The 26,017-nt window shown below is 59.3% G+C and overlaps 2 protein-coding genes across 4 annotated transcripts; one reads left to right on the forward strand and one right to left on the reverse strand.

Moving 5' to 3' along the window:
- SHMT1 (serine hydroxymethyltransferase 1) lies at window positions 1-18,205 on the forward strand. Of its 3 annotated transcripts, none has more exons than XM_032498987.1 (13): window positions 26-157; window positions 292-390; window positions 5,258-5,372; window positions 6,106-6,251; window positions 9,139-9,254; window positions 9,521-9,681; window positions 11,946-12,027; window positions 12,437-12,649; window positions 13,812-13,928; window positions 14,576-14,698; window positions 16,191-16,307; window positions 16,811-16,921; window positions 17,180-18,205. In XM_032498987.1, the coding sequence occupies exons 3-13, from the start codon at window positions 5,277-5,279 to the stop codon at window positions 17,350-17,352; spliced, it is 1,455 nt and encodes a 484-aa protein (XP_032354878.1). In that variant the 5' UTR covers window positions 26-157; window positions 292-390; window positions 5,258-5,276; the 3' UTR covers window positions 17,353-18,205. The 3 variants fall into 3 exon arrangements, with proteins under 3 accessions (XP_032354877.1, XP_032354878.1, XP_006175682.2); XM_006175620.3 differs by lacking the exons at window positions 26-157; window positions 292-390 and adding exons at window positions 1,411-2,037; window positions 2,127-2,258; XM_032498986.1 differs by lacking the exon at window positions 292-390 and having other exon boundaries at window positions 1-157.
- Window positions 18,031-25,943, reverse strand: SMCR8 (SMCR8-C9orf72 complex subunit). Its single transcript, XM_006175622.3, is given in 3 exon segments — window positions 18,031-22,045; window positions 23,064-24,442; window positions 24,444-25,943. Coding segments are annotated over 3 exon segments (2,817 nt in total). The 5' UTR covers window positions 25,428-25,943; the 3' UTR covers window positions 18,031-21,591.
- Window positions 25,944-26,017: the final 74 nt, after the last annotated feature.

The raw sequence follows: 26,017 nt of genomic DNA on the forward strand, positions 1-26,017 counted from the left end.
ACGGGGATGGGCCGGGGCGGGGCGCGCCGGGCCCCGGGGCGGGCCTGGCGCGCGGGTCACGTGGCGGCGGCTCTCGGACTCCAGTGTCGCCGGCTGCAGCGCGGGAGTCGAGGCGTCGGGGCTGCGCGTTCCTCGCGGCTCCGAGAAGCGGGACCAGGTGAGCGCGGGGCGCCTTGCCAGCGCCTGGGCTGAGCGCGCGGCCGCGGGTCCAGGCGGGTGCGTGGGGAGCGGCGCCTCGGCCTCGGTTGCAGCTGCGAGCGGCCGCTGTGCGCCCGGCCTCTCCTCGTGCAGCGTTGCAGGCGTCAGCGCAGCGCCCCTCCTCGCCCCAGGATCCTCACGGCCGAGCCGGGCTCGAGTGCCGTCCGGTAGCCCAATTCGCAGGCGAGGAAGGTGAGGCTCGGAGAGGAGGGCCGAGGTGGCCCGCTGCACGTGCAGGTCGCCCTGCGGCCTGGCTGCGCCTGTCCTCCGCTCTCCCTCGCCCGCCCTCGGAGACAGGCGCCGTCCTGTGGGGCTCTGGGCATGGTGCCTGTGCGTCGAGGTCCAGGAAGCTGAAGGACCCTTGGTCAGCGGAGGCCAACACAAACATGTGCCTGGGTTGGGCAGAGGTGGCCGACTGGAAACACCAGTTCAGGTTCTTATGGAATCAAAATTTTTTACTTGAAGGAACATGCAGTGGAGATAGGAGACTGTGCTTTTATTTAGGACAGTGTCACGGAGAAGGGCTTCGGAACTAAAGGACTCCGACGGTTCTATGACTAGGCCACTTGGCTTCTGAGCCTCAGTGACCTCCTCTGGAAAGCAGGAGACACAGCGTGTGTGTGAGACAGGCACACGGTGGTTCCCTCAGGAGGCTCCTGGCTGGCTCCACTTGTGGACAGAGGCCCAGGGAAGATCTGGGGGCTTGGGGAGGCTGGGAACCCTGGCAAGTGAATTCACGTAGCGGATCTGTTTCCCTGGGGTTAGGGTGAGGATGGTGCCGCACGGGAGTGATACTTGCCCAGCAGAAGCACCAGCAGTGTTAATGAGTGAGCTGTGGCTCCCTGGGGTGTTCAGCTGGGGTTACTGAATGGTAATAAACACGGCCCCAAGGTCCCCAGGCTTCTCTAACAGCATAGGAGCTGCTGAGCTCTGAGCAGCTCCCCTGTGCCTGGCCCTGTCTGGTGTTCCACGCCTGGTACCTCGTGTAATGCCCGCCCAGCTCAGAGCAGTCCTCATCTCTGTGCCATTTATAAGAAGACTGAAAAAACAGAGGTGTCAGCAGCTGGGGCCGCACACTGGGAAGTGGGGAGGGGGGACTGAACCCCGCAGGCTGGCCCTGCAGCGGGCTTCACTGCTGGGACGTGGGGAAGGGGAGGGGTCCAGCCGGGCCTGTGAGAGGTCTGCCTGCTCTTACTTAAGGAAACTCGCTCCTTTTCTCTACGTGGGTGTGTCTAGTTGTTAGTTTCAGTTAGTTCTTAAACAGGTGGACTGAGAAATAACCTAAGGCCAGAGTTTCTGGAACACAGTTTGAAATTTGCGGAACACACGCCTTCAAGGTGAGAACCCATTCTCCCACCCCTGCCCCCCTGGGCCCTCGAGTCGCATCTCCTGTGCCTCGGTGTTTTCCCTGACTTCCGACCCTGGACGAGTCAAACTTCCCACTTCAGGGCCTTCGCACTTGGCGCTTGCTCTTGCCCTGGCATCTCTTCCCACTGTTCAGGTCTCAGCTGGGGCACGGTTCATGGCCGGTCTAGAGATGCCTGCCACCCACGTATTATTATCTCGTGTGTTTCTCGTTTACTTTTTGATAGCCTGTTTCTCCGAAGTGCAGGGCCTGGGTCTTGTCCTAGCTCAGTGCCTGGGACAGAGAAGTTACTCGTGAGTATTCGCTGAAGGGATGAATGAACCCATTGTAGGCTAACAGCAGTGAAGTAAAGCTCCGAAACATCCAACGCTTATTTTGAATTAAACATAGAATTCCAGTCTGGCCCAGCAATTCCACTCCCGGGTCTGCACCCAGAAGAACTGGAAGCAGGGACTTGGCATCTGTGCCCCCAGGTTCATAGCGGCTTTCCTCCCAATAGCCAAGAGGTGGGAGCAGCCCGAGTGTCAGCAAAGGATGGACGCAATGTGGTCTGTTCATGCAGTGGAATGTTATCCAGCCTTAAAAAGGAAGGAGGTTCTGACACATGCTCCAACACCGATGAACTTTAAAGACTATGCCAAGCGAGTAAGCCAGACACTGAAGGACAAATGCTGTGTGACTTCATTCACGTGAGGTACCTGAAATGGTCAAATTCGTAGAGGCAGAAACTAGAATAGCTGTTTCCCCGGGGCTGGAGGAGGGAGTGGAGAGTGTTCACTGGGGAGGGGGTCTCGGTTTGGGAAGATGAAAAGACGAGGAAGTTCTGGAGGTGGGTGGCGGGGATGGTTGACCAACGTGAGTGTATTTCGTGCCCCTGAATTGTGCAACTTAATCATGGTTAAAATAGTAAATTTTATGTTATGTATATTTTATCATAGTTCATAAAAAAGGTGAGAAGTTCAGTGCGTACTGTTTTCCAGCCAACCTCCAGGCACTGAGAAAAGGTGCTAAATGTCTTCCCTAAATACATCATTAGCGAAAAATGACAAGCTTCCCTTTGATCTTATTAAGCACAGGCTGAGGATCTTTGTCTGTCTTACTGTAATTCAGGTTCCCCAGGATGTAATGGATTCGGCTGACTTAACAGATATAATAGATTGTGTCTGTAATAGATGCAACTGACTTAAGCGGAACGAGACAAAAGAACCTTGAACTCCTTGTTTGAATAAAGAATTGAAACTTCTTCCATGATTTAAAAAAAGCTTAGGATTCAAGTTGCGTGTGGATTTGACTGTGGATTAGATTCTGTGGGAGGGTGGCTTGGTCTGAGAACACAGGGTGGAAAACTCTGCGGGGTGGCAGCGAGAGCAGGGTGACCCTGCGGCTGGCAGAGGGGACTCCTGCCCAGGAGGGAAAGGACAGGATTTGCAGTGAGGGCAAAGGGCAGCAGGTGGACCGAGTGAGACACAGGTGGAGGCAGAGGCCTTGTTTTTCCAGAGCCCGGTGGACCTGTGTGCTTCTCGTGGAATGACTGTAGACCTGACTGTCCCAGGGGGGGGTTCCAAATGAACTTCAGTTATTTGGTGGTTGAGAAATACTTGCTCTGTGTTGCTTGTCGCCTTTGAAGCCTGTTAACCTTGAGCAGTCAGAACTTAAAAGCAGCTTTTCTCTTTGAGATCCTAGGACCAGAGGGCTTGTTTAGGCTCTGGTGTCTTTCCTGTGGGTTGGCCACCCATCGTGTGTTGGCCGTTCTTGAGTTCGAGGAAGCGGTGGGCAGGGCGCCCAGACCACTCACACGTCTCCCCACCTCTGAAGGGCTGTGGGCGTGGCCCCCGCGCGGTGGCCTTTGAGTCCTGGCACTTACTGCTGGTTTGCATTTTGTAGGAGTTGCTGTACTTCTGATCACGCTGTGCCTGTGTTGAAGTCACAGCTGCTCTGAAAGCCCCAGTTAGGAATTTCCTGGTTAAAGATTCCTGGCAGTTTCTTTTCTCTAGCTCCTCCAGAGATTAAGGAGGACCGCTGTGGTTTGGGACTGTTGGGCTGTTTTGTTTAATGGCATATTTGTGCACCTGTGTGGGAAAAGCCGCCCTCTTCCCGCTGTGCCTCCCCTTAACTCCCCCGACTTCTGACACCAGACGGGTGGGTTTCCTTCCCCCAGCAGTTCTGCGACGCCAGCTGGGTGCTCTGCAGTTCCCTTCAATTCTGGCCGGAACCAGGCCTAGCACAGACCCCACAGGTTAGGTGTTCAGTCCCACAGACAGCACCACCCCCTCCTTCACATGCCAGTCGCAAGTACTGGGTGACCCACAACGTCTGTCCGTCTTGACTGCAAACAGGAGGCTCCCGCGACGTCCCCGGATCTGCGCGTGGTCTGGAGCAGCTCACAGAGCTCAGGGCAGCACTTACTTCTGCTCCCCGGTTTGTTAAGGGTGTGATAAAGGGCACAGGTGCGCGCGGCGAGGTCTGGGGGCCCCCGTGGAGCTGGGCTGCGTCACCTCTCAGGGTGGACGTGCTCGCCCACCTGGACGCCCCGCACCCCGTGCTGCTGGGGTCTCATGGAGGCCCCCTGACCAGGCAGGATGGACCGTTGACTCCATTCCCAGCCCTCTGTCCTCTCTGGAGGAGCTGTGGGCAGGGGGCTGCCAATTCCAGCTTCTCGTCACAGCCTGGTCCTCCTGGTGACGGCTGCCGTCTGTGAAGCACCCCGGAGTCGCCTCATTAGAACAGGAGACACTCCCGTCACCCAGGAAGTCATGACATTTTTAGGAGCGGAGACCGGTACACATGCTCCTTATCTCCAGTGCTGCAGGGAGGCGGGCTCCCTCGCCAAGACCGGCCCTTTCTCTGCTGGGCGTCCAGAGTGAGCCCTGCCCACAGCTCTTGTCTTCGTGCACCTTCCTTGGTTACCCATCCTCTGTCAGGGCACTTGCCCTGTTTCTCGCTCGTCTGTCTCCCCGGAAGCCTCAGGAAGGTGGGATCGGGCCAGTGGCCCACTCGGGGTTCCCAGTCCCACCGCTGGGAACGGCCTTGTAAGTCGTTGTCCGGGGAATGAGCTTGAAATGAAAACTCAGCCAATGCAAAAAGCTGTGAAAAGCTGCCGACGGTCGACTGAAGGAGTCAGCTTCAGCAAAACTGAAGCTTTCACATTAGCAGAAACACCACTGGGCACACATTCTCGTTCTTCGGAGGAACGTATGCTAAACACGCTCTTCCAGTCCGCTGTACTTTAGTGATGACAGGTTCAGACTTGCGCATCTGCCCTGTGGTCCTGGTGGCGGGCTGGGGCTCCGGCCAGCACGTGCTGTACCTGCCGCCCTGGCCGCCCAGACGCTGGGTCTGTAGAGCGCGGGTGGGGGTCTGAGTCCATAGTGCTCAGCTAAGATGCTTCCTGTGTGGCCGTGCCGGGCACTGAGGGAAGTTGCCCTCAGTCCTTGCCTTCAGGGAACCTGGCTTAGTGGGGGCCGCAGCCAGGAGTTCAGCTGGGAAGGGGGATGCCAGGCTGCCTGGGGGCTGGGCCGGGCCTCACGCTCGGCAGGGACCCGGCGGTTCACAGGTGGCTCTGTGTCCTTGCGGCCTCCGAGCGGGTCTGAGCGCATGGCTAACACGTGTCTGTACTTCAGCAACGCAGGGACCAGTGGGTGGCGATGCAATGAGCTTTGACTGAGTTTAATGTTGGAAGTTTCCCGTTTTTAGGCACCTTCAGAGCAGCACGATGGCGACTCCAGTCAACGGGGCCCCCTGGGATGCCGACCTGTGGTCCTCGCACAGCAAGATGCTGGCACAGCCCCTGAAGGACAGCGACGAGGAGGTGGGGCTGTGGGTCGTCTCCGGAGGAAAGGGGGAGGGCTTGGGCGCTGAGGTTTGACCCTTCCTCACAGGTCAGAGGAGTATGTCTAGAAGCATCTTTTATTAATGTGTTTTTGTAGCAGCTTTGTATGTGAGGTAAGTGAGTGCACTTACCACACAGGACACTCATCTTAAAACACGTGGCTCGGTGGTTTGCAGTGTGCGCAGTCACTTTTAGAACATTCTTCATCCCTCTGAAAAGAAACCTCAAACCCACTAGCAGTCACCCCCATCCATCCCCCAGACTGCTAGCCCTGGGCAGCCACTGGGCTGCCTCCTGTCTCTGTGGGCTTGTCTGTCCGTCTTTTATTTTAAGGAAGAGGAGCAAGGAGCGAGGTTCACGGAGGGAAAACCTGGTGAAACGTAGGCATGAAAATACCAGGACGGGCTGCAGTTTTCAAGCTTGGTGAGACACGTGGTTTAAAGAGTGTCTTCCCGCCAGTCACTTTGTTTCCCGTAATTCACTTTCTTCTGTCAGTTCCTTACCAGAGGCTGAAATCTCAAGGAAGACCCCCCCCCACCCCGCTTCGGGGCTGTGGGGCCGTCTTGGTCTGGTCGTCTGGGCGGCGCTTCCCTCCGAGGGGCAGGATGGGCGCCTCTGAGTGTCTCGTCTCCGTCCTCGGTGACTGCCTCCGTCGGAGCAAAGCGTTGAAGTAAAGCATGCAGGTGCTCAGCGCCGGTCTCCTCCTCGCCAGGTCTACGACATCATCAGGAAGGAGAGTCACCGGCAGCGGGTCGGGCTGGAGCTGATCGCCTCGGAGAACTTCGCCAGCCGAGCTGTCCTGGAGGCCCTGGGTTCTTGCTTAAATAACAAGTACTCGGAGGGGTATCCCGGCCAGAGGTAGGTGGTGTCCTCTGACGCGGCAAAGCGAGGGGCCGAACCCACAGGCGCTCTGGGAACCGGCCAGGCCCCCGGCTCTCCCACGCGCTCTCCTCCGATTCCCAGGGTGGGGGCATTTCTAGCTGATCTTGTAGGAAATGCTTTGGTGCACCTGGAGAGGTGAGGTGCAGAGGCTGAGGGCGCCGGAACCACCAGCGGCACCCCCAACCCTGGCTCTGTTCCCGTGACAGTGACACAAGTGAGGGGCACTTGCTCGTTGTAGGTGAGGTCGACCTGAGGAGTGTGGCTTGGATCCCAGGCCGGAACCAGGCTTCCGAATCCCTTGCCCAGAACAGAATGTCACTCACAGGCCCGCGGCGGGGTAGAGTGGGGGGTCACGGGACAGCCGAGGGGGCCGTGCAGCCGAGGACACGAGGCAGAAGGGAACTTCCGGCTACGAGACCTGTTCTGTGGTTTTCACTTACCTCCCTGAACCAAATAAGACTGTCGTTAAAACCTTAAATGAGTGCGTAGATAATTAACTCCTTTGTTCACGTTAAAAGAGTTTTTAAGGGTGATGTACCCATTCCCACTTTTGTATTTTCTCAGTAATGGGCAGTTTACCTTTGGGGATGTTACTAGTGGTCAGAGTTTGAAAGAATTACTGATCTAGCCTCGGTGACTGCCAGATACAAACTGAAAAACAAAGTTCTCGTTTTTATTTTTTTTATCACAGTCGTATTAAGGTTTCATGTCCACGCTGTTCAATCCACTCAAGTAAATCGTGCAACTCAGTGGAGCCCCTGGGTATTGTCAATCGTAGGAGGGGGTTGGTCTTTCTCCCGTTCCAGACACAGCTTCCAAATCCCTCGAGCATCTTGGCTCGTAATGAGCCCTTTCGTCCAAACCTGAGTATGTGTTCAGTGGTGACCCTTGGTGGCTTCAGGGTGGAGGCTGGTAGCCGAATGACAGGGCTGGAGGCTGAGTTAGTCACACTGGCCGGTGATTTTATCAATCACACCTCACAACAAAACCTCCATAAAAACCTAAGCAGTGGGGTTCGGTGAACACATCGGGGTGCAGGGAGGGCGGTGCCCAGGGAGGGCGTGGAAGCTCCCAGCCCCCCATCCTCTCTGCCCAGAGCATCTCTTGCACTGGTCTGAGTTGTGTCCTTTATGATTAACCAGCATTAGCAAGTAAAGCACCCCCCACCTCCCCGAGTGCTGTGAGCCGTTCCAGAGGGTACCAACCCGAGAGGGGTGTCCTGGGCCCCCCGAGCCTGTCACACGGAAGGGCGGGTCACCCGGGGACCTGGTACTCACGGACTGGCCTCTGAGGGAGGGCCCCCATGGGGCTGAGCCCCTCACCTGCAGGTCTGGCACTGACTCCGCGGAGCTCGGTCAGAGTTGGAGTGAGCGGCAGGACGGCAGGGACTGTCAGAACTGGCTGGTGTGAGGAAAACCCCACACACCTGGCGTTGGATGAGTTGTGGGTGAAGACCTCTCATGCCCCTCGCTTCTTTATTGCGGTAAAATCTGCTTAACACAACAGGTCCCATTCTAAGTGCCGAGTTCCACGGCATTAAGCAGACTCATGATCTGTGTGAGTTTCACTGCCCTCCATGTCCAGAGCTCTCTCATCTTGCAGAGACAGAGCTCTGTCCCCACTGAATGCAACTCCGGCCAGCAGCACACAAAAGACGTTCATCACTGACCATCAGGGAAAAGCAGATCAGACTCACGATGAGACAGCACCTCACGCCCGCTAGGATGATGAGAAAACAGAAAAGGACCCGTGTGGGTGGGGATGGGGAGAAACTGGAACCCTGTGCACTGCTGGTGGGAATGAAAACTGGTGCAGCCCCTGTGGGCTGCATGGTCCCTCAAAAACTTAAAATAGAATGACCGTATGATCCCGCAATCCCACTTCCAGGTTGTCTATCCAGTAGAGTTGAAAGCCAGACCTCAAACGCATATTTGCACACCCATGCTCATTGCAGTGTTACTCACAGCAGCCACATGTCCGTGGTGGTGAATAGATAAACAAAATGTGGTCTGTCCATCAGCAGAACGTCCTGTAGCCTTAAAAAGGAAGGAAATCCTGAACACACTCCGACATAGGTCAGCCTTGAGGACATTGTGCTAAACGAAATCAGCCCGTCCCCAGAAGACAAAGACTGTGTGATTCCTCTTAAATGAGGTACCTGGAGTTGTCCGAGCAGAAAAGAGAGTGGCGGGGAGTGGTGAGGAGTTTGGTGGCACAGAGTTTCCGTTTTGCAAGATGAAAAAGCTCTGGAGACTTTCACACAACGACGTGACTGTACCTGTCGCTGTAGCACTGCTGAGCTTCAAATGGTTAAGATGGCAAGTTTTCTGTTACGTGTTTTTTTTTTAACTATAATCAAAAAATGTATATAGGGTAAAAACGTTTAAAGCGTTTCGTGGCCACAAGGCCTAAGTGTTAAAAACTTCTTCTGGATCAGGATGCTATGACTATTAGAATACTAATAATTTTTTAAAATGTGGTAAATTTAGGTATATAACTATTAAACAAAAAATTCAATTTTATGAGAAATGCTAAAAAAAATCCCAGTAACCCCACCACCACCCCCAGCCCCTGGCAAACACCGTTCCGCCCTCTCCTGTGGGTTGACTCCCCTGGGCGCCTGGACAAGGGGTCAGAGCTGTGACTGGCCTGCCGCACAGTGACGGCATCCTCAGGTCCGTCCTGGGAACACGTGTCAGGACGTCGTTCCAGACGGGAGGCGTGGCTGCTGGGCACTGACAGGGTGTCCCGTGGGACCAGGTGCGCGGTCTGGCCCGCGCTCCTTGGCCCCCCCGAAGCTTGCGGCCTCTGCCCTGAGCACAGAGCCTGGGCCGCGGTGGGCCAGCTCCCCGCCTTCCCGCAGGTACTACGGCGGGACTGAGTTCATCGACGAGCTGGAGGTCCTCTGTCAGAAGCGAGCGCTGCAGCTCTATGGGCTGGACCCCCGGTGCTGGGGCGTCAACGTCCAGCCCTACTCAGGTAAGGCGGGCCCGGCAGCGCCTTCCCGCCGCCTCCCGCGGCCGGCGGCCACCGCGCGGAGTCCTGAGGAGGACGCCCCGTAAATGACTGTGAGCTCAGCCCCGGGGGCCCAGGGTCTTGCCCCATTGCCTCAGCTGCACGTGCGCACCCCCCGGCAGCCCCCGTCTCTGAATGTCCCCTCCGGCCGGGCCTGCCCTGGCCGCCCCAGTCCTGCTGCTGCCCCATGGGCGGGAGTGACGGCGCTGCCTCCGCTCCGCCCGCTCCAGGCTCCCCCGCGAACTTCGCCGTGTACACCGCGCTGGTAGAGCCCCACGGCCGCATCATGGGCCTGGACCTGCCCGACGGGGGCCACCTGACCCACGGGTTCATGACGGACAAGAAGAAGATCTCCGCCACGTCCATCTTTTTCGAGTCTATGCCCTACAAGGTGAGAGCATCTCTCTGTGGCTCAAGGGCCCCTTCCTCAGGGGCCTGCAGGGCTGGCTGGGCCCCAGGGATAAGCAGTGTGGCTCCCGGGGCACCTCAGGGGCCCCTTCACTGCTGGTCAGTTCCCTGCCCTGGGGTCCCCTCAGGCGTTCGGGGCACGCCGGGGACGGAGCGCCAGGGGCCGAGCTGAGGCGTGGGGAGACGCACGGGGGCACAGTGGGCACCAGCCTTGCTGGTCGGGGAGGAGGACACAGACCTGACTGGCCTCCAGCCGCAGCTGCCGCGGCCCCTCCTCTGCCCACCTGGCTGTGTCCCCGCCCGGCCCCTGTGCTGCCCGAGGGACCCTCACCCTCTGGCAGCCGGCCCACCAGGGCCAGGCATTTCCTCTGTCTGGGGAGAAACAGCACCTCGAACCTTCTGTGCCCTCCCCCGGCCCCCACCCCAGGCCCTCCACAGTTTGTTACAGATGCCTGGGAATCCTTCCAGGAGCTGTTTCATTGCTGAATTTTTCTTTTCCTTTTTTAAAAAAAGTTTTGTTTTATTTTTGAGGGGGGAGGTAATTAGGTTTATTTATTTACTTAATGGAGGGCCTGGGGAGGGCGCCCAGGACCTCGCGCATGCTGACTACATGCTCTACCCCTGAGCTGTACCCTCCCCCCTTATTGCTGAATTTTCAAGATCAAAAACTAAAACCTTTAAAAAAAAATCCCGCAAGTTTACAAAGCAAAATGTGGAGGGAGGGAGTAGCAGGTTTGGGGGGTGATTACGTCTTTTTAAAAACTTACAGAACTACATCCATTTTTTTTTTTTTTACAGTGGGTCAGCTGTTGATTTTCTTTTTTTAATCTCTTTTTTAAATTTTAACTTACCCCGTTTTTTAGGGAGTGGTAACCAGGTTTACTTTCTTGCTTGATTAGCAAGGAGGCTGGGATTGAACCTAGGACCTGTGCGTGCTCAGCCCCGTGCACGCCCCCAGCTGCTGATTTGTCATAAAGTCACCAGTTTCTTTGCCAAGTTCAGACCAGTTCACGGCCTGCAAACAAAGCCCCAAACCAAATGCCAGACAGCCCTGCAGCCTGTCCAGACGGTGTCCCGGCCCCTGCAGCCTTGCACACAAGCCTGGGTTAACTGTGCTGAGTTGTGGGCACTTTCCCATGTGGAAAGGGTGCCCCCCAAACCTGGACCCTCCCCCTACCTCCCTGAGCAGGGGCTTCAGCACGCAGGGCTTCTCACACCTCCTCTCCGGGGGCCCCATGCCCCTAACATTTCCCCATGATGACCCCTAGGTTGTTTACATCCCCGGCACGTGTGCTGTAACACGACTTCAATTAACTGAACTTACTAAGAAACGTGTTTCCAGAAAAGAGAGGAGGAGAGGTTGTGTGTTCCACACGCTGCAGGTGGATCTGCGGTCCACTGGGGTTGGGCTTCTGAGTGTGCGGTGGGGTTGGTGTCCAGGTGATGTTTGCTTCCAGGTGGGCGGCCACCTGGCCGAGTGCTGTTTCCCAAAGACCTCCCTCCCTGCAGTGGCCCTGTGCCCCCAGCGGGTGGCCTCTAGCACAGGAGCTTCTGCGTCTGGGCTGTTCTGTCCACCAGCTTGTCTGTCCCGCGCACACACATGTGCCTTCATTACATCACTTTTTAGGTGTGTTTAAATTGCTTTCAGTAGTGCTTTGTGCAGAGGTCTTGCACATCTTTTGTTCAGCAGTTTGCAGGTTTTGAGACTAGTGCAATACATTGTTGGAATTTCATTTTCCCCTTTTCGCTGCTTACGTGCACAAACATAGCTGACTTCTGTTTTTTGAGCCCGTATCCGGGGCCCTGTGTCCACTCACGGGGTCTCAGGGCTCACGCCAGCATCCAGCCCACGCAGGTGCACATTCAGTGTTGGTGTGCCTTCAGGTCCCCGTGATTCTGTTTCTTCTTGCCTCGTCGAGCCTGGACTGGAAGTGGCATGGGGTGGCGGCACCCTGGCACCGCACGTGTGCCGCGTGCTGTCCGCCCTGGCTTACTCTGCAGTGGGGCGGGAGCAGGGCCCCTTCCCCGGGACCCAGCACCTGGGCCAGTTGTCTCACCACCTGTGCACCGCCTCGCCCTCTGGTCCCCATCGGGCTTGTCTCCTCTGGTTTTGTGCCGAGGGGAGCCAGCAGCTTTGGGCAGGTGGAGGGAGGCCCCCTGTCCTTGGCGGCTCAGGGTCCAGGCGGGAGGACAGCTGGTGCAGCTGGGGGAAGCAGCCAGGGCCGCAGTCTCCATGACGTCCTGCAGGTGAACCCGGACACCGGCTACATCAACTATGACCAGCTGGAGGAGAATGCCCGCCTCTTCCACCCAAAGCTGATCATCGCAGGTGAGGAGCGCACAGCACTCAGCAGACCCCGCGCCTCGTACAGATCGAGGACCTGGCCCTGCCCCCACACCACCCTCGCTCCCTGCTGGTCTCTGCTGTGGGCGCTGAGCTGCTGGGGTCTAAGTGCATCCTTTCGTCTCAGGCCAAGTGTCCTGTTTGCCACAGCGGATCTAGGCTGCTCTTGAGAAGCATCTGGACGTGTTAACCGACTAGTTAGGGTGTAACGGCTGGGGCAGAGCAGAGAGTCGCCTTTGCACAGAGACGTTTTGCAGGGGTCCCTCCTTTCTGTTCTCGGAGGTCTCAGAGGGGGACAGGCCAGCTTGCAAATGCGCCCACCCGAGGCAGCCCTGTGCTTGAGCCAGCCACTGGCCGTGAGTGGCTCTCACCCGTGTCACCTCTGCCGCCTCAGGAACCAGCTGCTATTCCCGGAACCTGGACTACGCCCGGCTGCGGAAGATCGCAGACGACAATGGGGCGTATCTCATGGCCGACATGGCACACATCAGCGGGCTGGTGGCGGCCGGCGTGGTGCCCTCCCCCTTCGAGCACTGCCACGTGGTGTCCACCACCACACACAAGACCCTGAGGGGCTGCCGCGCCGGCATGATCTTCTACAGGAAAGGTGGGCAGCTGGGTGTGGGCGGGGCCCTCCTCCGTGGGGCTCACACTCCATCGAGGGAGCCAGAGAGACTGACCAGGGACCCCGGGGGTGTTGGGGTCCCTTCAAGAACTCCTTGGCAGGGGCAGCAACAGGCCTCAGGGAAGGGATCTGGAAGGAAGCCCTGAGCGCAGCCCCCCGGGTCCTGGGTAGGGGGAGGAGGAGGAGGGACAACGTGCTGGTGCCGGCGTCCTGTGCCATCTTTCCTCCCCGGGAGAGGACCCCACGGGGTGACAGGAAGGTGTGCGCAGGTGGCCGGGGGCTCCGGGCGGCCTCGCGGCATGGCGTTGTTCTGGGGAACTTACTACAGCATGTTTTTAGAGAAGGATCCACAGTAGTCAGACTGTGAGACGCTGAGGTGCAGATCTCTACCACGGTGTCACTTAGTGAGGAATTTCTCCTTCCAGCAACAGCTCAGCTCGCGTGTGGTGCTCCCCTTCCCTGGGAGTCCCGCTCCGGAGCTGAGGGCCCCAGGGCCCAGCAGCCTAGCGTCAGGGAGGGAGTAGCCCCTGGTGACCGATTTCTCTTCATCCCCCGCGGGGTCTCCTCACCCAGGCCCTGTGGCCCGCTTGGCTTCTCGGGGCCCTTCCTTAGCTGGTTTACGGCTTCTGAGGCAGGCAGCCTCGCCCCAGATGCTCTGTGTGACCCTGGGCCAGCCACGCAGCCTCTCTGTGCCGTCTCCTCACCTGCTGAGCAAGGGCCTTGTAGCAGTACCCGCCCCTCCCGCTGGCCACTGGCCGCTGGCCGAAGTGAGGATTAAGTGATGCCCTAGGGGAAGCCCTGGCTCACGGCAGAGAGGCTGGTGCATTATCTTCTTCTCGGAAAGGAAGCTCCTTCCCCGCCTCCTTGGAGTTGGAGGGCGTCCCCGGGGAAGGCTACCCTCTTGGGCGCTCCTCTGAGGAAACATGCCCCGGCGTAGTCTGTTCCAGCCTCAGAGGAGGGAGAAGTTTGTCCTTTCGTCCGTGGACGGTGGTCCACCCTCCAGAAGCCGGCACCCCGTCTGCTCTGCAGCGTTTCTGACCAGCCTCGCCTCTAGGAGGGGGGGCCGGCTGGGTCTGAGTCCAGGGAGGAAGAAGCCCAGGCGGGGGACAGCGGGGGCGGCCGTCTGACGTCTCCCTTCACCCAGGAGTGCGCAGCGTGGATCCCAAGACAGGCAGAGAGACTCAGTATAACCTGGAGCCGCTCATCAACTCCGCGGTGTTCCCGGGCCTGCAGGGTGGCCCCCACAACCACGCCATCGCGGGTAACGTGTTGCCCGCCCAGCCGGAGCCCTGGCCCACGCGCTCCAGCGGGCCTCCCCTGTGGCTCGCCCCGTGGCCCGCTTCCCGTCTTGGAGACGCTACCAGGGAGAGAAGGAACAGAGAGGGGCGGCTCCTGCACTGGGTGGGGCCAGGCCTCCCGTGCAGCGGCCCTGGGAAGCCACGAGGAAGGGCCTGACAACAGAGCAGGGACCTCTGGGCAGCGGATGGGCCCCCTTCCAGCCCTTCCACACAGACCGGGCTCCTGTGCTGGGACTCGGCACACGCTCTGCCTCCTCCTCCATCGTCTGTGCCCCTTCAGGCTGCCCTGGGGACAGAACAGGGCAGCAGATGAGTGGAGCGCACGCTGCGTGACTGGGCATCTGAGCAGCAGCAGGGGGTAGCTGTGTCCCTCACACCCATTGGGCTTAACAAGGATGTGAGGTCCATCCTGGGGACAGCTCCTCCGTGGTAACTGCACCAGCATAGACTTCGTGCTGGAGGTGGAGCCGGGTGACTGCAGGGCTAAAATACGTCACCTGGGAGGGAGTGTCACCCACCCCCTCGGTGACCCTGGGAAGCAAGGAGGCTGGATGAAACTGAGTGTTGCTGCCTTTGGACCCTGTCCTGACGTCTTACCCCTCCCTCCCAGGGGTCGCCGTGGCTCTGAAGCAGGCCATGACTCCGGAATTCAGAGTCTACCAGCGCCAGTTGGTGGCCAACTGCAGGGCGCTGGCCGAGACTTTGATGGGACTGGGCTACAAGGTGGTCACAGGTACGACAGGGACCCAGCCCGGGAGGCAGCCCTACTCCCTGGGGCTGCGTGAGCCTCACCCATTCTGTCGGGGTGTGGCTGCAGCCACGGGGGAGTCGGGACCACCTCAGAGGCGTCAGCGAGGCCCTCGGCCCCCTTCCATGCACAGTATCTCCGTGGCTGGACCACAGACAAGGGTGATGGTGGCTGCCCTCTGTCCCCACCTGTGGGACCACCGTCACTGGCCAGCTTTCTGAAAGGGGCCCCCGAGGAGGGCGAGTCAGGCACCAGCAGTCACAGCGCAGCGGTGGGGGGCGGGGGCAGGAGAACTCTGTCCCTCGGAATGTCCGCAGCCACCTCGGGTCAGGTGCAACACTGGATGGGGACCTGAGCGACCCCGAGTGAGGTGGGCTTCTCAGGTGAGGCCCGACCTGGGGGTCACCACAGGTCACAGTTAAGGCAGCGTTTCCCTGGCAGCAGTGGCCCTGTGTGCGGGGGAGGGTGTGCGTCTCTAACCAGCACCCGGGGAATGCTGGTTTGGGAAGCAGGCTTAGTGTCACAGGGACGCAGGCCAAGCTCCGTCTCACTGTGGGCGCCACGCAGCAGCCCTGGCAGCCGGTGCTGCTCCCTGGGGCCCAGCCGCTTCCTGAGCTCCCGGGCCCACGCCGTGGGCGGCGGAAGCAGAGGTGGTGGACCCCGCATCGTGCCCGGCTCTGGCCAAGTGCTGTCTGCACGACCTTACTCACCTCACGACAGCCTTGCGAGTTACTGGTCTTATTTTGCAAATGGCCGCCTGAGGTCCCCAAGCGCTGAGCTGCCTGACCAAAGCCTCGTGGCTGAGGGTGCACGGTGGGTCCAGAGCCAGGTCGGCTCAGCCCACGTGCACCTCTTAAGTTGCAGCCGTCACCCGAGGCAACACCTGGGATAGCGGGAGTTCAAAGTGAAGGTCAGGTGCTCGGAAGATTCCTGGATGGCCTCTGGCCATTCTGGAAAGTTCCTGTACCTTCTGCACCCTCATCTGCATCACTATGAAGATACCATCACCCTTGCGGGATGAGGGATAAAACGCGCCGCGGGCTGGCAGTGCCCCCCCCACGTCCGTGGTGGTTACCCTGTGGAACGCCCACTGCCTGCCGCTCTGAGGCCGCCTTGGAGGGAGCCTTGAGGATCAGTTTAGAGGCAGTGGGGGACATTCCCAAGTGATGCTGTCACCCGACAGGCTCCCAGGCACTGCCTGGCCCCTGGTGTGTGGGCAGGTGGCGGTGGGCGGCCTGGGCTGGCCGCTTTCCCTCAGCCTCACGGCCCATCCGCATCCCCAGGTACCCTTTTTGAACTACTCCTTCCTCTCAGACTCTCAGGCCCTGGGGCACCTGGTCATTAGCAGGTGATGGAAGCCTTCCAGGACGTGTGCTGGGGGTCACCTTCCTGACCTCATCTGGTGTAGTCCCCTGCACCCCACCCCTGTTTCTTTGGAGGAGATTCTGTATTCCCACATGTCCAACCCGGTTTCCAGGTGGTTCTGACAACCATCTGATCCTCGTGGACCTCCGATCCAAAGGCACGGATGGCGGCAGGGCCGAGAAGGTGCTGGAAGCCTGTTCCATTGCCTGCAACAAGAACACGTGCCCAGGTGGGCCTCCTTGGTCCTCTCTTCCATGCCTTTCTGTCATGCTCCTCTTGGCCGACGGTGACATGGCTCTGGGGACAGACATCAGATGATCTGGGGCAGACCTCACAGTGGACGGCAGCTGGGCCGTGGCTCTCCCAGCTGCCCCTCTCCCATGCGGCTCCGACCCTGGGTGGTGGAGAGGGGAGGCTGAGATCAAGTGCTCAGAGGTGAGAGGGCACCTGAAGGTGAGGCGGCCGCCTCTGGAAAACCGGCTGGATTTCTCAGTGGGTCGCAAGTAAGATGCGGGCAACGCACCTCGAACCTGGACAGACGCTGGCCTCATCGACGGAACAGGATCTGCGTGGCAGAGGGTGACTTCCTTACTGTCTGAAGTAGAGCAGCCCACGTGGGCCTGCTCCTGCCTGCAGTGGGACCGGCTGTGCCTTTGGACTGAGTGCCCCTCCCTGGCGCACGGTGGGCAGTGGTGAGGTGGCTGAGGCCCAGATGGCCTGTTACTCTTGTAGGTGACAAAAGTGCACTGCGGCCCAGCGGGCTGCGGCTGGGGACCCCTGCGCTGACGTCCCGGGGACTTTTAGAAGAAGATTTCCGAAAAGTCGCCCAGTTTATTCACAAAGGTAAGGGGAGGGGTGTGGATGCTGGCTGTGCCGGGTCGTGTATGCAGGGCCCCACTCAGGACCGAGCGGCTGGGCTGGAGGACGGCCCTGCTCCAGGCCGAGCACTGGGCCAGGCCAGAACCGTCACTGCAAACCGTGGGGTCTGGGGTGGCGGCTCATCCTGCCCATGCGAGGGGCATCTAGGAAGCAGGTCTGGGGGAGTGCCGAGGGCACGCGGGCAGGAGGGTCCGGGGACTGGCTTGTCTCTTGCCTGCACAGGGATACAACTGACCCTGCAAATCCAGGATGCCGTGGGAGGCAGGGCCACCCTGAAGGAGTTCACGGAGAAGCTGGCGGGGGAAGAGGCGCACCGGCGGGCCCTGGGGGCTCTCCGGGCAGAGGTGGAGAGCTTTGCCTCCCTCTTTCCTCTGCCCGGCCTGCCTGACTTCTAGAGCTGACGTCCAAGGGCCCAGTGCCATTCTGGGGCGCCACACGGATGGTCAGCTCCCTCCAGCCCTCCGAGGGGCTTTTTTTCGACTTTGCTACGTTACCGTCTTCACAAGTCAAAATTTAAGGCTCATTGTTAGTAATTCTGGGTTAAGTTATTAGGGAGTTTAAATTTGAACCTCATTTTCTCACTGCTACATATATATGGTTACTCTGGAAAAATGAAATACAATTTAGCCATTCAACCTTAATTATCTAGACTGTAGAGCAGAGCAGAGCTACTGGGAAGGTTCCAGTAATGTTACTCACTCTGCTCTTAAGAGTCCCTGGGCTTCCTCCAGACTCGCCACGGCAGATAAGGAACAAAGTTGAGCTTGTAAAAGCCACATGTTGACAGCTGTTCCCCAAAGGGGGGCTGAATTAACGACCATTGCAATTGAGGTAGGAAAGTCCTGACCCTTCTGCCATGTGCCTTTGATCTGAATCCCAAGTTACAAAGTCTATTCCAGGTGCCACCCAGCTCGCTGGGAGTCCCTCTCTCCGCACCTGGGGACACATGCAGTCCCCTGCCCCAGACCCCAAGACAGGTGGGCGAGCCGGGGGCTCTGTGCACGTCAGCCGGGGGCTTCCTGCCCAGTGCGAGGTGCCCACCCCCACCTCCTCTGTAGTCGGGAAGCCAGACGTCACCTTCCCACAGAAATTTATTTTTCATAAAGCTGAAGTGCAAAACACGACCGTTTGTAATATGCACAAATTTTAACCACGGAACATCTACAAGAATGATAGCTTTAAAAAATACAACCGACTTTTGTGTTTCAAAAATAGCTTAACTCAAATAAATTAATTTCTTTAAAAGTACTCTCCTCACACCACCTGTCTGGCATTCCTCTGGTCAAAGTCCGGCGCAGCTGCGCCTGGCGCTGCGGGCCTTGCTCCTCGCTGGAGCCTTGCCAGGTGGGAGCCCGGGAGCCAAACAGTCACTCCCAGGAGGCCGGGCACAAACCAGCAGCTTAATTCACTACAAAGCGCTCCCAGCCCCCCGCCCGCCACAGCCACACCCCAACCATAACCGCAGGGCCAGAGGCGGCTGGCACGCAGGGGGATGGGCTCGGGAAAGCTGGGTGTGCTGAGGCCCCATCAGCCACTCCTTTCTCAGTCTGTTGGTGCCATCTCTCCCTTGAAGAGTCCAGTGTGGCCAATGTCCATGAGTGCTGGGGAAAAGCCAGAAAGCTCACTGGTTTGCCTCAAAGCACGAACCAAGGCACTTTCTTGAGCCTCTAGGAAGATAGCAGGTAAAATGTGATCGCTGGCTTGGGGGACTGGCGCCCCCGGGGGCTGAGGAGGGCCGCCACCTGTGCAGACAGCGCAGGCAGCAACGTGAGAAGCTGGCCAGGGGGCGACAGGAGGCCGGGAGACAGGCACACGCCCGGTGCTGGCAGGAGTGGGCGGCACGCGTGCAGGCGCCGGCCTCCAGGCTAAGCGGCCTCCAGGGGCGCGAGCTGCGGGGCCCTGGCCTGGGCAGGAGCCACCGGCCCTCGGAGGACCTGAAGTGGGGTTGTTGCTTGTTTAGGCGTGAAGTCTATGACGCTGTGAACATAGCAACTGGTCCGAAACAATTAAACCTAGGTGGGGAAGACAGGAGAGCCATTCACGGCCTATTTCTGGTCCCTGGTGCACCGTGTGTAACTTCAGCTGGTGCAGTGCATCGGGGAAAAGTCCGCTTCTAAAACCCGGGTTCCACTCAGGGAGCAAGGCCCCAGGACCCGGGTGCTGTGAAGGGTTTTGGCTGATCTCTAAGCTGGAGATCACTGCTGCAGAATCGCTTGTCCGAGCGGGCTCTTCTTGACCTGGCCTTACCTGGACCTGCTTTCAGAGGGGGGAGGGCAGGAAGTGAGCAGGAAGTGGAACAAACCTCAAAATTTGGGTGTCTACGCCTTCAGCGCGACCCTCAGGACGGAAAGAAGTAACGAGGCGCGCAGGTCCTCTGCTGTCTGCGAGGGTTTGATGTGTTCAGACGCTTGCTGGCCTGTGACGTGAGGAAAACCTGCAGTGAAGACTCCCGGGGACAGTGGCCTGCTGCCGGCCCAGCACCTGGGCAGCAGACGCGCCGGGGTCTTCTGGTGGGCCCCGCCCTCAAAGCGGCAGGGCCAGGCGGCTGTCTGCCCAGTGGGCCCAGGGCTGGTCCTCCTTCAGGACCCCTTTGAGGAGACGCACGTGGGGTATCAAGCAGTCCTTCAAAACTGCCACACTGCAAAGTTAAGGTTTTGACCAAAATTTCCATGCGGGAATTCAACCGCTAGTCAGTGAGGCCAACTCGACTCAGTGAAGGAACAGCTCTCAGAGAGGCTCCTGAGTGCCCTCTGTGGCCACCCCATGGCAGTCTGTTCTGCTCTCACCCCAGCGTCCTCGGGGCCTCCTGACCATCCGAGGCGAAGCTTCCGCACAAAGTCCTCAGAGTGGACGTGTGCCTGACTCTCAGCCTTTTCCAACTTCCCAGGTGAGAGGTGTCACCTGCAGAGTCCGGGCTGGCAGCCCAGTGATCACTTCCATCTGGGCTTTTGGCCCCAAGGGCCGCTCTTCCCTCCGAGATAAGATGTCACAAGCTCGTGCCCCTGGAGCCCAAGCAGGCAGCCATCAGCCCCCTACTTAGAAAGCAGAGCAGCATCTGAACTGGACGGTGGGTGACAGAGGAGGGCAGCCTTCACGCCGGCGCACACTGCCCGTTCAGAAGCTGCCAGCATGTCCCTGGAAATGCCTCTGCGGACAAACATGCGACGCCAAGGAGACGGAAGCAGCAGCACTGCCACAGACCAGGCTCGGTCACACCCTCCGACGGGAATGGGGACCCCGACCAGAAGCCCAGGCAGGGAAGGGCTGCACGGGTGGCACAACGCAAAGCTTCCCAGCGCGCCAGGGCTCTCTGCGCCCTCCGGACGCTGTGCTGTGCCACAGAGCAGACGGCAGGACCCCACTGACGTGGACCCAGGCCCCGCAGACGTGCACACGTGCTTGGGAGCAACCACTGTGGCTGGTTCAGGTCTGTTTTATCACAATTTGGGGGAACAAATTAAAAAGCAGGAGTACTAAGCATTCTCCCTAGAGAAAAACAGCTTAAGAAAAAAAAGTACGGAGTTTCCCAGATTGCAAGAAACCGTCCATCTGCACACCAGCGTCACTGTGAAGGGGACGTGGGGGGGTCCTGGTGGGTGAACTGGGGAGCAGCTCCTTCAGAGGGGGAGGTGGACTCAGTGGGGGCCAAGGGAGCTCCTGTGAGCTGCGTGCACCCCAGGCTGGCATGGCCTCCCCAAGGCAGATCACGAAATTGGCCACATGCAGCCTTCCCGGAGAAAATCCCAGCCCAGCAGGCCGACCAGAATCCAGCTGCCGCCATACCCATGAGAGCCCTCGAGGTAGTGAAGTGGTTGCAAAGGTTTGCTGTGGGTGAGGACTCGGGTGACCCCTGCTGGGCTCCAGCACGTCTACGGACCCTCTCCGAGACTAAGGTGTAAAGACTCTGGCCACAAAAGCTGGGGGAAGGGCTGGGAGCCTGCCAGCTCCTCCTAGCTCTCATGGGGGGACATCTCATGGCCCCTGGCTCCCCACCCCGAGAGCAGTTCTGACAAATGGGGACTCTGGTCACTCCTGCTGACCCCAAGCGACTTGGAGCGACTTCCAAGGCCCAGCCAAGGGTGCTTGGTGAGAAAGCAAGAACAGGACAGGGCTCTGCGCTCTCCCTGTGGCCGTGGGGCCCGGCTGCACTTTCTCCCTGCACCTCACTCGCTCAGGGCCCCCGGGGATGGTTGCTCTGTGACGCTGAGCAGAGGGCGCCACTGGGGTCTGAACGAGGCGATGGCTGTTCCACGAAATCTTTCAGTGAATAGCTGTGTCCCGAGTGCTCAGAGGAGTGGCCGGTGGCCCACGCAGTCCTCCCAGGCGGCCCCGCCTTCTTGTACCACAGTGCACCATCGAGGCATCCTGCCCTGGCTCCCCGTCCCTGGGCAGCCGGGAGCCCCCGCCTACCCCAGGCTGCTCCTCTCCGGGGGGCGGAGACTGTCACCATCCTTCCAGGCACCTCCGGGGGCCAGCCCCCACAACCCCCGGAGCCACCTGGGACCCAGGGCTGCCCTCTTGGTTTCCTCCCTGCTGCTGCCTGAAGTCCACACGGCTGAGAGGACCCCGCTGGTCATGCCACTCCTCCCCAGACTCTGAATCACAGGTCTTGGTCATAGTGGCCGGGACCAACCTCAGATCTTGTACAGAAAGCTGGGGACGTAGTCAAACCTGAGCGTGGGCTGAATGGCCCCGGGGTGCTCCTGTGTGTAGTGCAGCCTCAGCAGCTCGGCCAGGTACTGGACCACCTTGACGTCTTCGTTCACCAGGCCCAGGCTCAGCTGCAGGAAGCTGGCCTGGCGGCTGGCGGCTGCTGCCTCTGCCTCCCGGCCACGGGTGGGCAGGTGCAGGTGGTGGCAGAAGGTGTAGAGGAAGGCCTTGGCGCACAGCTGGGCAAGCACGCTCTGCACATGCATGTAGTAGGTGCTGCCCCGCCGGATGTGGGTGCGGCGGTCCGCCAGCCGCGGCACCAGGGTGCCTCTGTACAGGGGGCAGCGCAGCGTCTTCCTGTCCAGGTCCAGAACGCTCGTGTAGCGGCTGTAGCGGCTCAGGGCATGCAGGGCGCCGGTGCCAGCGGGGGACACGGCTCTGAAACACACACACACACACACACGTCAGGAGACAGGAGCCCAGGAGGGAAGCCCAGCCCAGTGGCCACTCTCTGCCCATCACCACATTCAGACCCTCCTCACCCCCCACGACCAAGGGGAGAGCCCGGGAAGACCCACGAGGCCCCAACAACTCGCCTCCTGCTGGCCTCTGAGGCCCTAACTGTGGCTTCCCGGTGACTCCCTTGCAGCCATGCCAAGCTTTCCACAGGGCCGCAAAATCGAGGGCCTGTCTGCTCTGCCCGGAACACCCGCCCTCCCTCCTGTACTGGCTCACGCCCATGTCAGACCCATCCAGCCTCCCTGAGCCCCAAACCCCTCCCTGCTCTTCTGCCTTCCTGCTCTGGCCTTGGTCCAGCCCCTTACCTTCCGAACCTCATTCGTGAGGTAGAGAACGGTCCCTAGCCTACCCCGTGGGTCACTGTGGAGGCAGAGGGAGTTGTGCTCAGGACAGCACAATCACCTCAGCCTGCCACTGACCAGTGTGGCGGCTCAGGACCATACCCCGTACTGCGCCCGGCACGTTGGAGGCAGGCAGACAGTTCATTCGGCGAGGGAAGGAGGCTAGAGTGTCCAGCCTCAGGAAGCAGCCCCCAACAACACCCTCTAGACCAGGTCTCCTGGAGGATCAGGGATTACCCTGAGGAGTTCGGCAAATGGCTGCTGACCAGCGATTCACCCACCAGGAGGCCAGCAGACCTCGGGCAGCCATGATTTAAAAAAATTCTTCCAATTCATTCTGACACAGTAGGGCACAGACCAGGGCTGGCATTAACTGAGGAACTGCAGCCCTCGAGAGACGGAGCGGGACGTGGGCCCGGGACTGGGAATGATTTCCCAAAAGCGACTCAGTGGGTAGGTGCTGGGCCCGCCTGGAAGCCAGGCCTCCTGGTTCCGGGTCCCTCACACCGATCTGTGAACCTCCCTGAGAGGGACATCCATCGGAAGCCTCCTCTCCACCTGGCCAGGGCCCATCCCCACCACCCGGAACCAATTACCTCTGCAGGCCAATAAGCTTCCACTTCTGAAAATCCGAAATATGCAGCGGAGAGGAGACCCAGTGCTTCACAGGTTTGGCACAGCAGCCATAGTTGGGGACAAAGATGGACAATGCTGTCACGAGTTTCCTGACCATGGCCTCTTCCTCCCCCAGGACCACAAGTGTCCTCCCGCTGAGTAAGGAGTAGATGGCCGGGTGGGCAAAGGGGTACTGGCGGATGAACTTTAGGGCGTTCTGGCCAGCCCTCTTCTTATGCCTCTCGGAAGAGGGGCCGGTGGGGTGAGCGGAGGAGGGCATCCTGTCCGAGCTGGTGGAGGCGACGCTGCTGACACAGCTGGTGCTGTCCGAGTAGTCGTCCAGGCTGGTCTTGCTGCCGTCCTGGCTGGCCAGCAGGTGGCTCGGGTCCAGCTCATAGGCAGGGAAGCCTTCGGAACTGTGGTCTCGGGAAGAAAGGTTGGAGTTTTCCATGGCGAAGTCCACGTGGAAGCCCTGGTCCTTCTGCCTGGAGCGCTGCGGGGGGGTGCTCACGACCCCCTCCTCGTCAGAGAGCGTGAGGGCTGGAGAGGAGAGGGGCACCTGCGGACCCCCGGTCTCCTTCCCAATGCAGCAGGAGGCATCTGTCTGCAGCGGTGTGTTTTCCACGCTGCCCTCCTCGGCCTCCCCCGGCTCTGGCGGGCTGGTGCCTACCTGGAAGTGGATGGCTCCCTTGCCGTCGTCCGCATATGACTCTTCCTCGTTAATGGCACTTGGGTAGCTGGCCTTAAAGTCATCAGGGATGAGGGCCTCAGAAGGGCAGGTGCTGAGGACTTCAATACTGTCCTCGCTGATGGTTCTGTGGCTGACTGCTTTGCTCCGGACCACCTGCGGGCTCAAGGGCACCGTCAGGCTGCCCAGGCTGTCAGACTTGGACAGCACAGAGGTGGCCTTCTCGGTGCCCAGAACCTCAATGCTTTCACCGCTGCTGATGCTCCCTTTCATGTCCATGTCCAGGCAGTCCAAGTTGTCCTGGGGGTCAAAACTGCCCGATTCTGTTCCCTCCACTTCCTTGTACTCCTCATCACCAAGCTCCTGCTCCATCTTGATCAGCACAGACTCCACGCTGGACCTGTAGGAGCCCACGCTAATTAACACCTGGGGAATTGGGCATTTCTCCAGAGACCTCGAAGGTGGCCTATCTTGGCTAGGCTCAGCGGGTGCGCTCTCCTGTCTCACTACCGCCCTGTCGTCAGCCTCTGCAAAGTCTTCAAAGAGAAAGTTGGTCACGTGCTGCTGCTTCAGGAGGGCTCTGTCGATCTGGCTGGTCAGGAGGTAGCACAGGTCTCCTCTGAACATGCGCTCAATGTGGCTGAGCTGAGCCAGCGTCTGGGTGAAATAGTCAGGTGTCACAGAGCTCCTCCAGGGTTTTCAACTTCTTGTCAAAACACTTGGTGGACTTCGCTTTGATGAGTTTCGGGGTGTAGGCAGGTCTGCAGGTGTATCGGTCTGTGTCAGCGGACTCTTCAGGGTCAGAGGTAGTGGCTGCCTGGCTGGGCCGGTCCTGGGTGTACTCTGTCTCCCGGGAACACAAATCGGACCCCTTGGACTTCCGACGAGGGTATGAGCGGATCTGCTTCAGCAAGTCCTGGTGTTCAATGATGGACTTCTCCACGCTGGCCAGCTCGTTGGCTTTCTCGATGGCCTGAGAGGAGTAAAAGCCTTTGTCATTGGCTTTCTTCTGGATCTCCGTTTCCATGTGCAGCACTGTCCTGGTGTAATCCAAGTCTTTCAGTTTCTTCTCGAGTTCCCCAGCAAATGCCTTCCTGTTGCCTGTTTTTAAGCACTCTGAAGCTTTGGAAAATTCAGCAGAAAGCTCCTGGAACTGCTGCATGATTTTGTGCTGGTCGGCCGAGATATAAGCCATGCAAAAGGGCCTAACAAAGCCACGGGCCTCCAGGTCGTACAGGGTGAGGTGGTGCACATAGGCAAAGGCTCCCTCTTTGGAGTCTCCCAGCACGACCTTGGAGTCCTCCACGAAGTTCAGCTTGGGGTAGGCAGAACCAGGGGGATGGCCCACGAAGGATGCCTGGTAATCCACGGACATGATCCGCAAAGAGAAGTAATTGAGATCGAAAGTACCAAAAACTTTGGTGTCATTGGGGATGGTCAGCAAGGGCTGGGGTCCCACCTGCTCAGAGAACTCGGAAATAAGGATAAAGTCCCGAGAGAACTTGGCCCCGGACAGTTTGGACCACGGATTGGCTCCTTGGCTGGCGAAGGGAAAGAGCGGCACGGAGTACTCCTCCGGCAGGGCCGGCTCATTGTAAGGCTCCTCCTCGTACTCGTCCTCTTTGGTGAAGGCCACCACGTCAGGGGCGCTGATCATATTTCCAGATATACGGAGAGAGCATTGAGAGGAAGTGGGAAACAATGCGGATGTAGCTAACGCGGGGAAGCCAGGCCTCTGGAGGAGGAAGCAAACTCCTTGCGGTCTTCTTTGCGCCCTCGGGGGTACGAGCTGCCTGTCACACACCCGAGGACTCAAATTCCCGAAGACCCTCAGAACTGTAGTCCTCCAGGGCCCTCGGAGGCCTCATGAACTCCGCTGGTCGGGAAGACTAGGGAGGCCGGCTGCCCTTCTCCTCCTCCTCCGGCGACCGCGGCCGGCGCAGAGCACCTGCAGCGAGGTCACTGGCGCTCCCCCTAACCCACCGCGACGGCAACAGCCCCAGCCTGAGCGGGTGCCCAACGCGGGGCTACGGGCCGCCGCAAGACCACACAAGCGTGGCGGCCCCGACGGCCCGAGAACAGAAACCGTCGAGGCTCCTCGGACGCAACAACCGAGAATAAGCTACCGCGGCGCCGCCATCTTGGCATCACATGACTTGCGGAGTCGCACCGCGTGACCCGGAAGCGTCTGCGTCGACTTCCGATCCAGAGTGCGGCGTCTGCCCAGGGCAGAGCGGGAAGGGAGGG

Source organism: Camelus ferus, chromosome 16, assembly GCF_009834535.1.
Source record: "Camelus ferus isolate YT-003-E chromosome 16, BCGSAC_Cfer_1.0, whole genome shotgun sequence".
NCBI classification, from domain to species: Eukaryota; Metazoa; Chordata; class Mammalia; order Artiodactyla; family Camelidae; genus Camelus; species Camelus ferus.

Bases quoted from the DNA above. Each gene is read 5' to 3' on its own strand.
- SHMT1 (XM_006175620.3), top strand. From the start codon at position 2,233: ATGCTGTGTGACTTCATTCACGTGAG. The intron at 5,373-6,105 runs GTGGGGCTGTGG...CCTCCTCGCCAG, and splicing joins TGAAGGACAGCGACGAGGAG to GTCTACGACATCATCAGGAA. The intron at 12,028-12,436 runs GTGAGGAGCGCA...CTGCCGCCTCAG, and splicing joins CCCAAAGCTGATCATCGCAG to GAACCAGCTGCTATTCCCGG.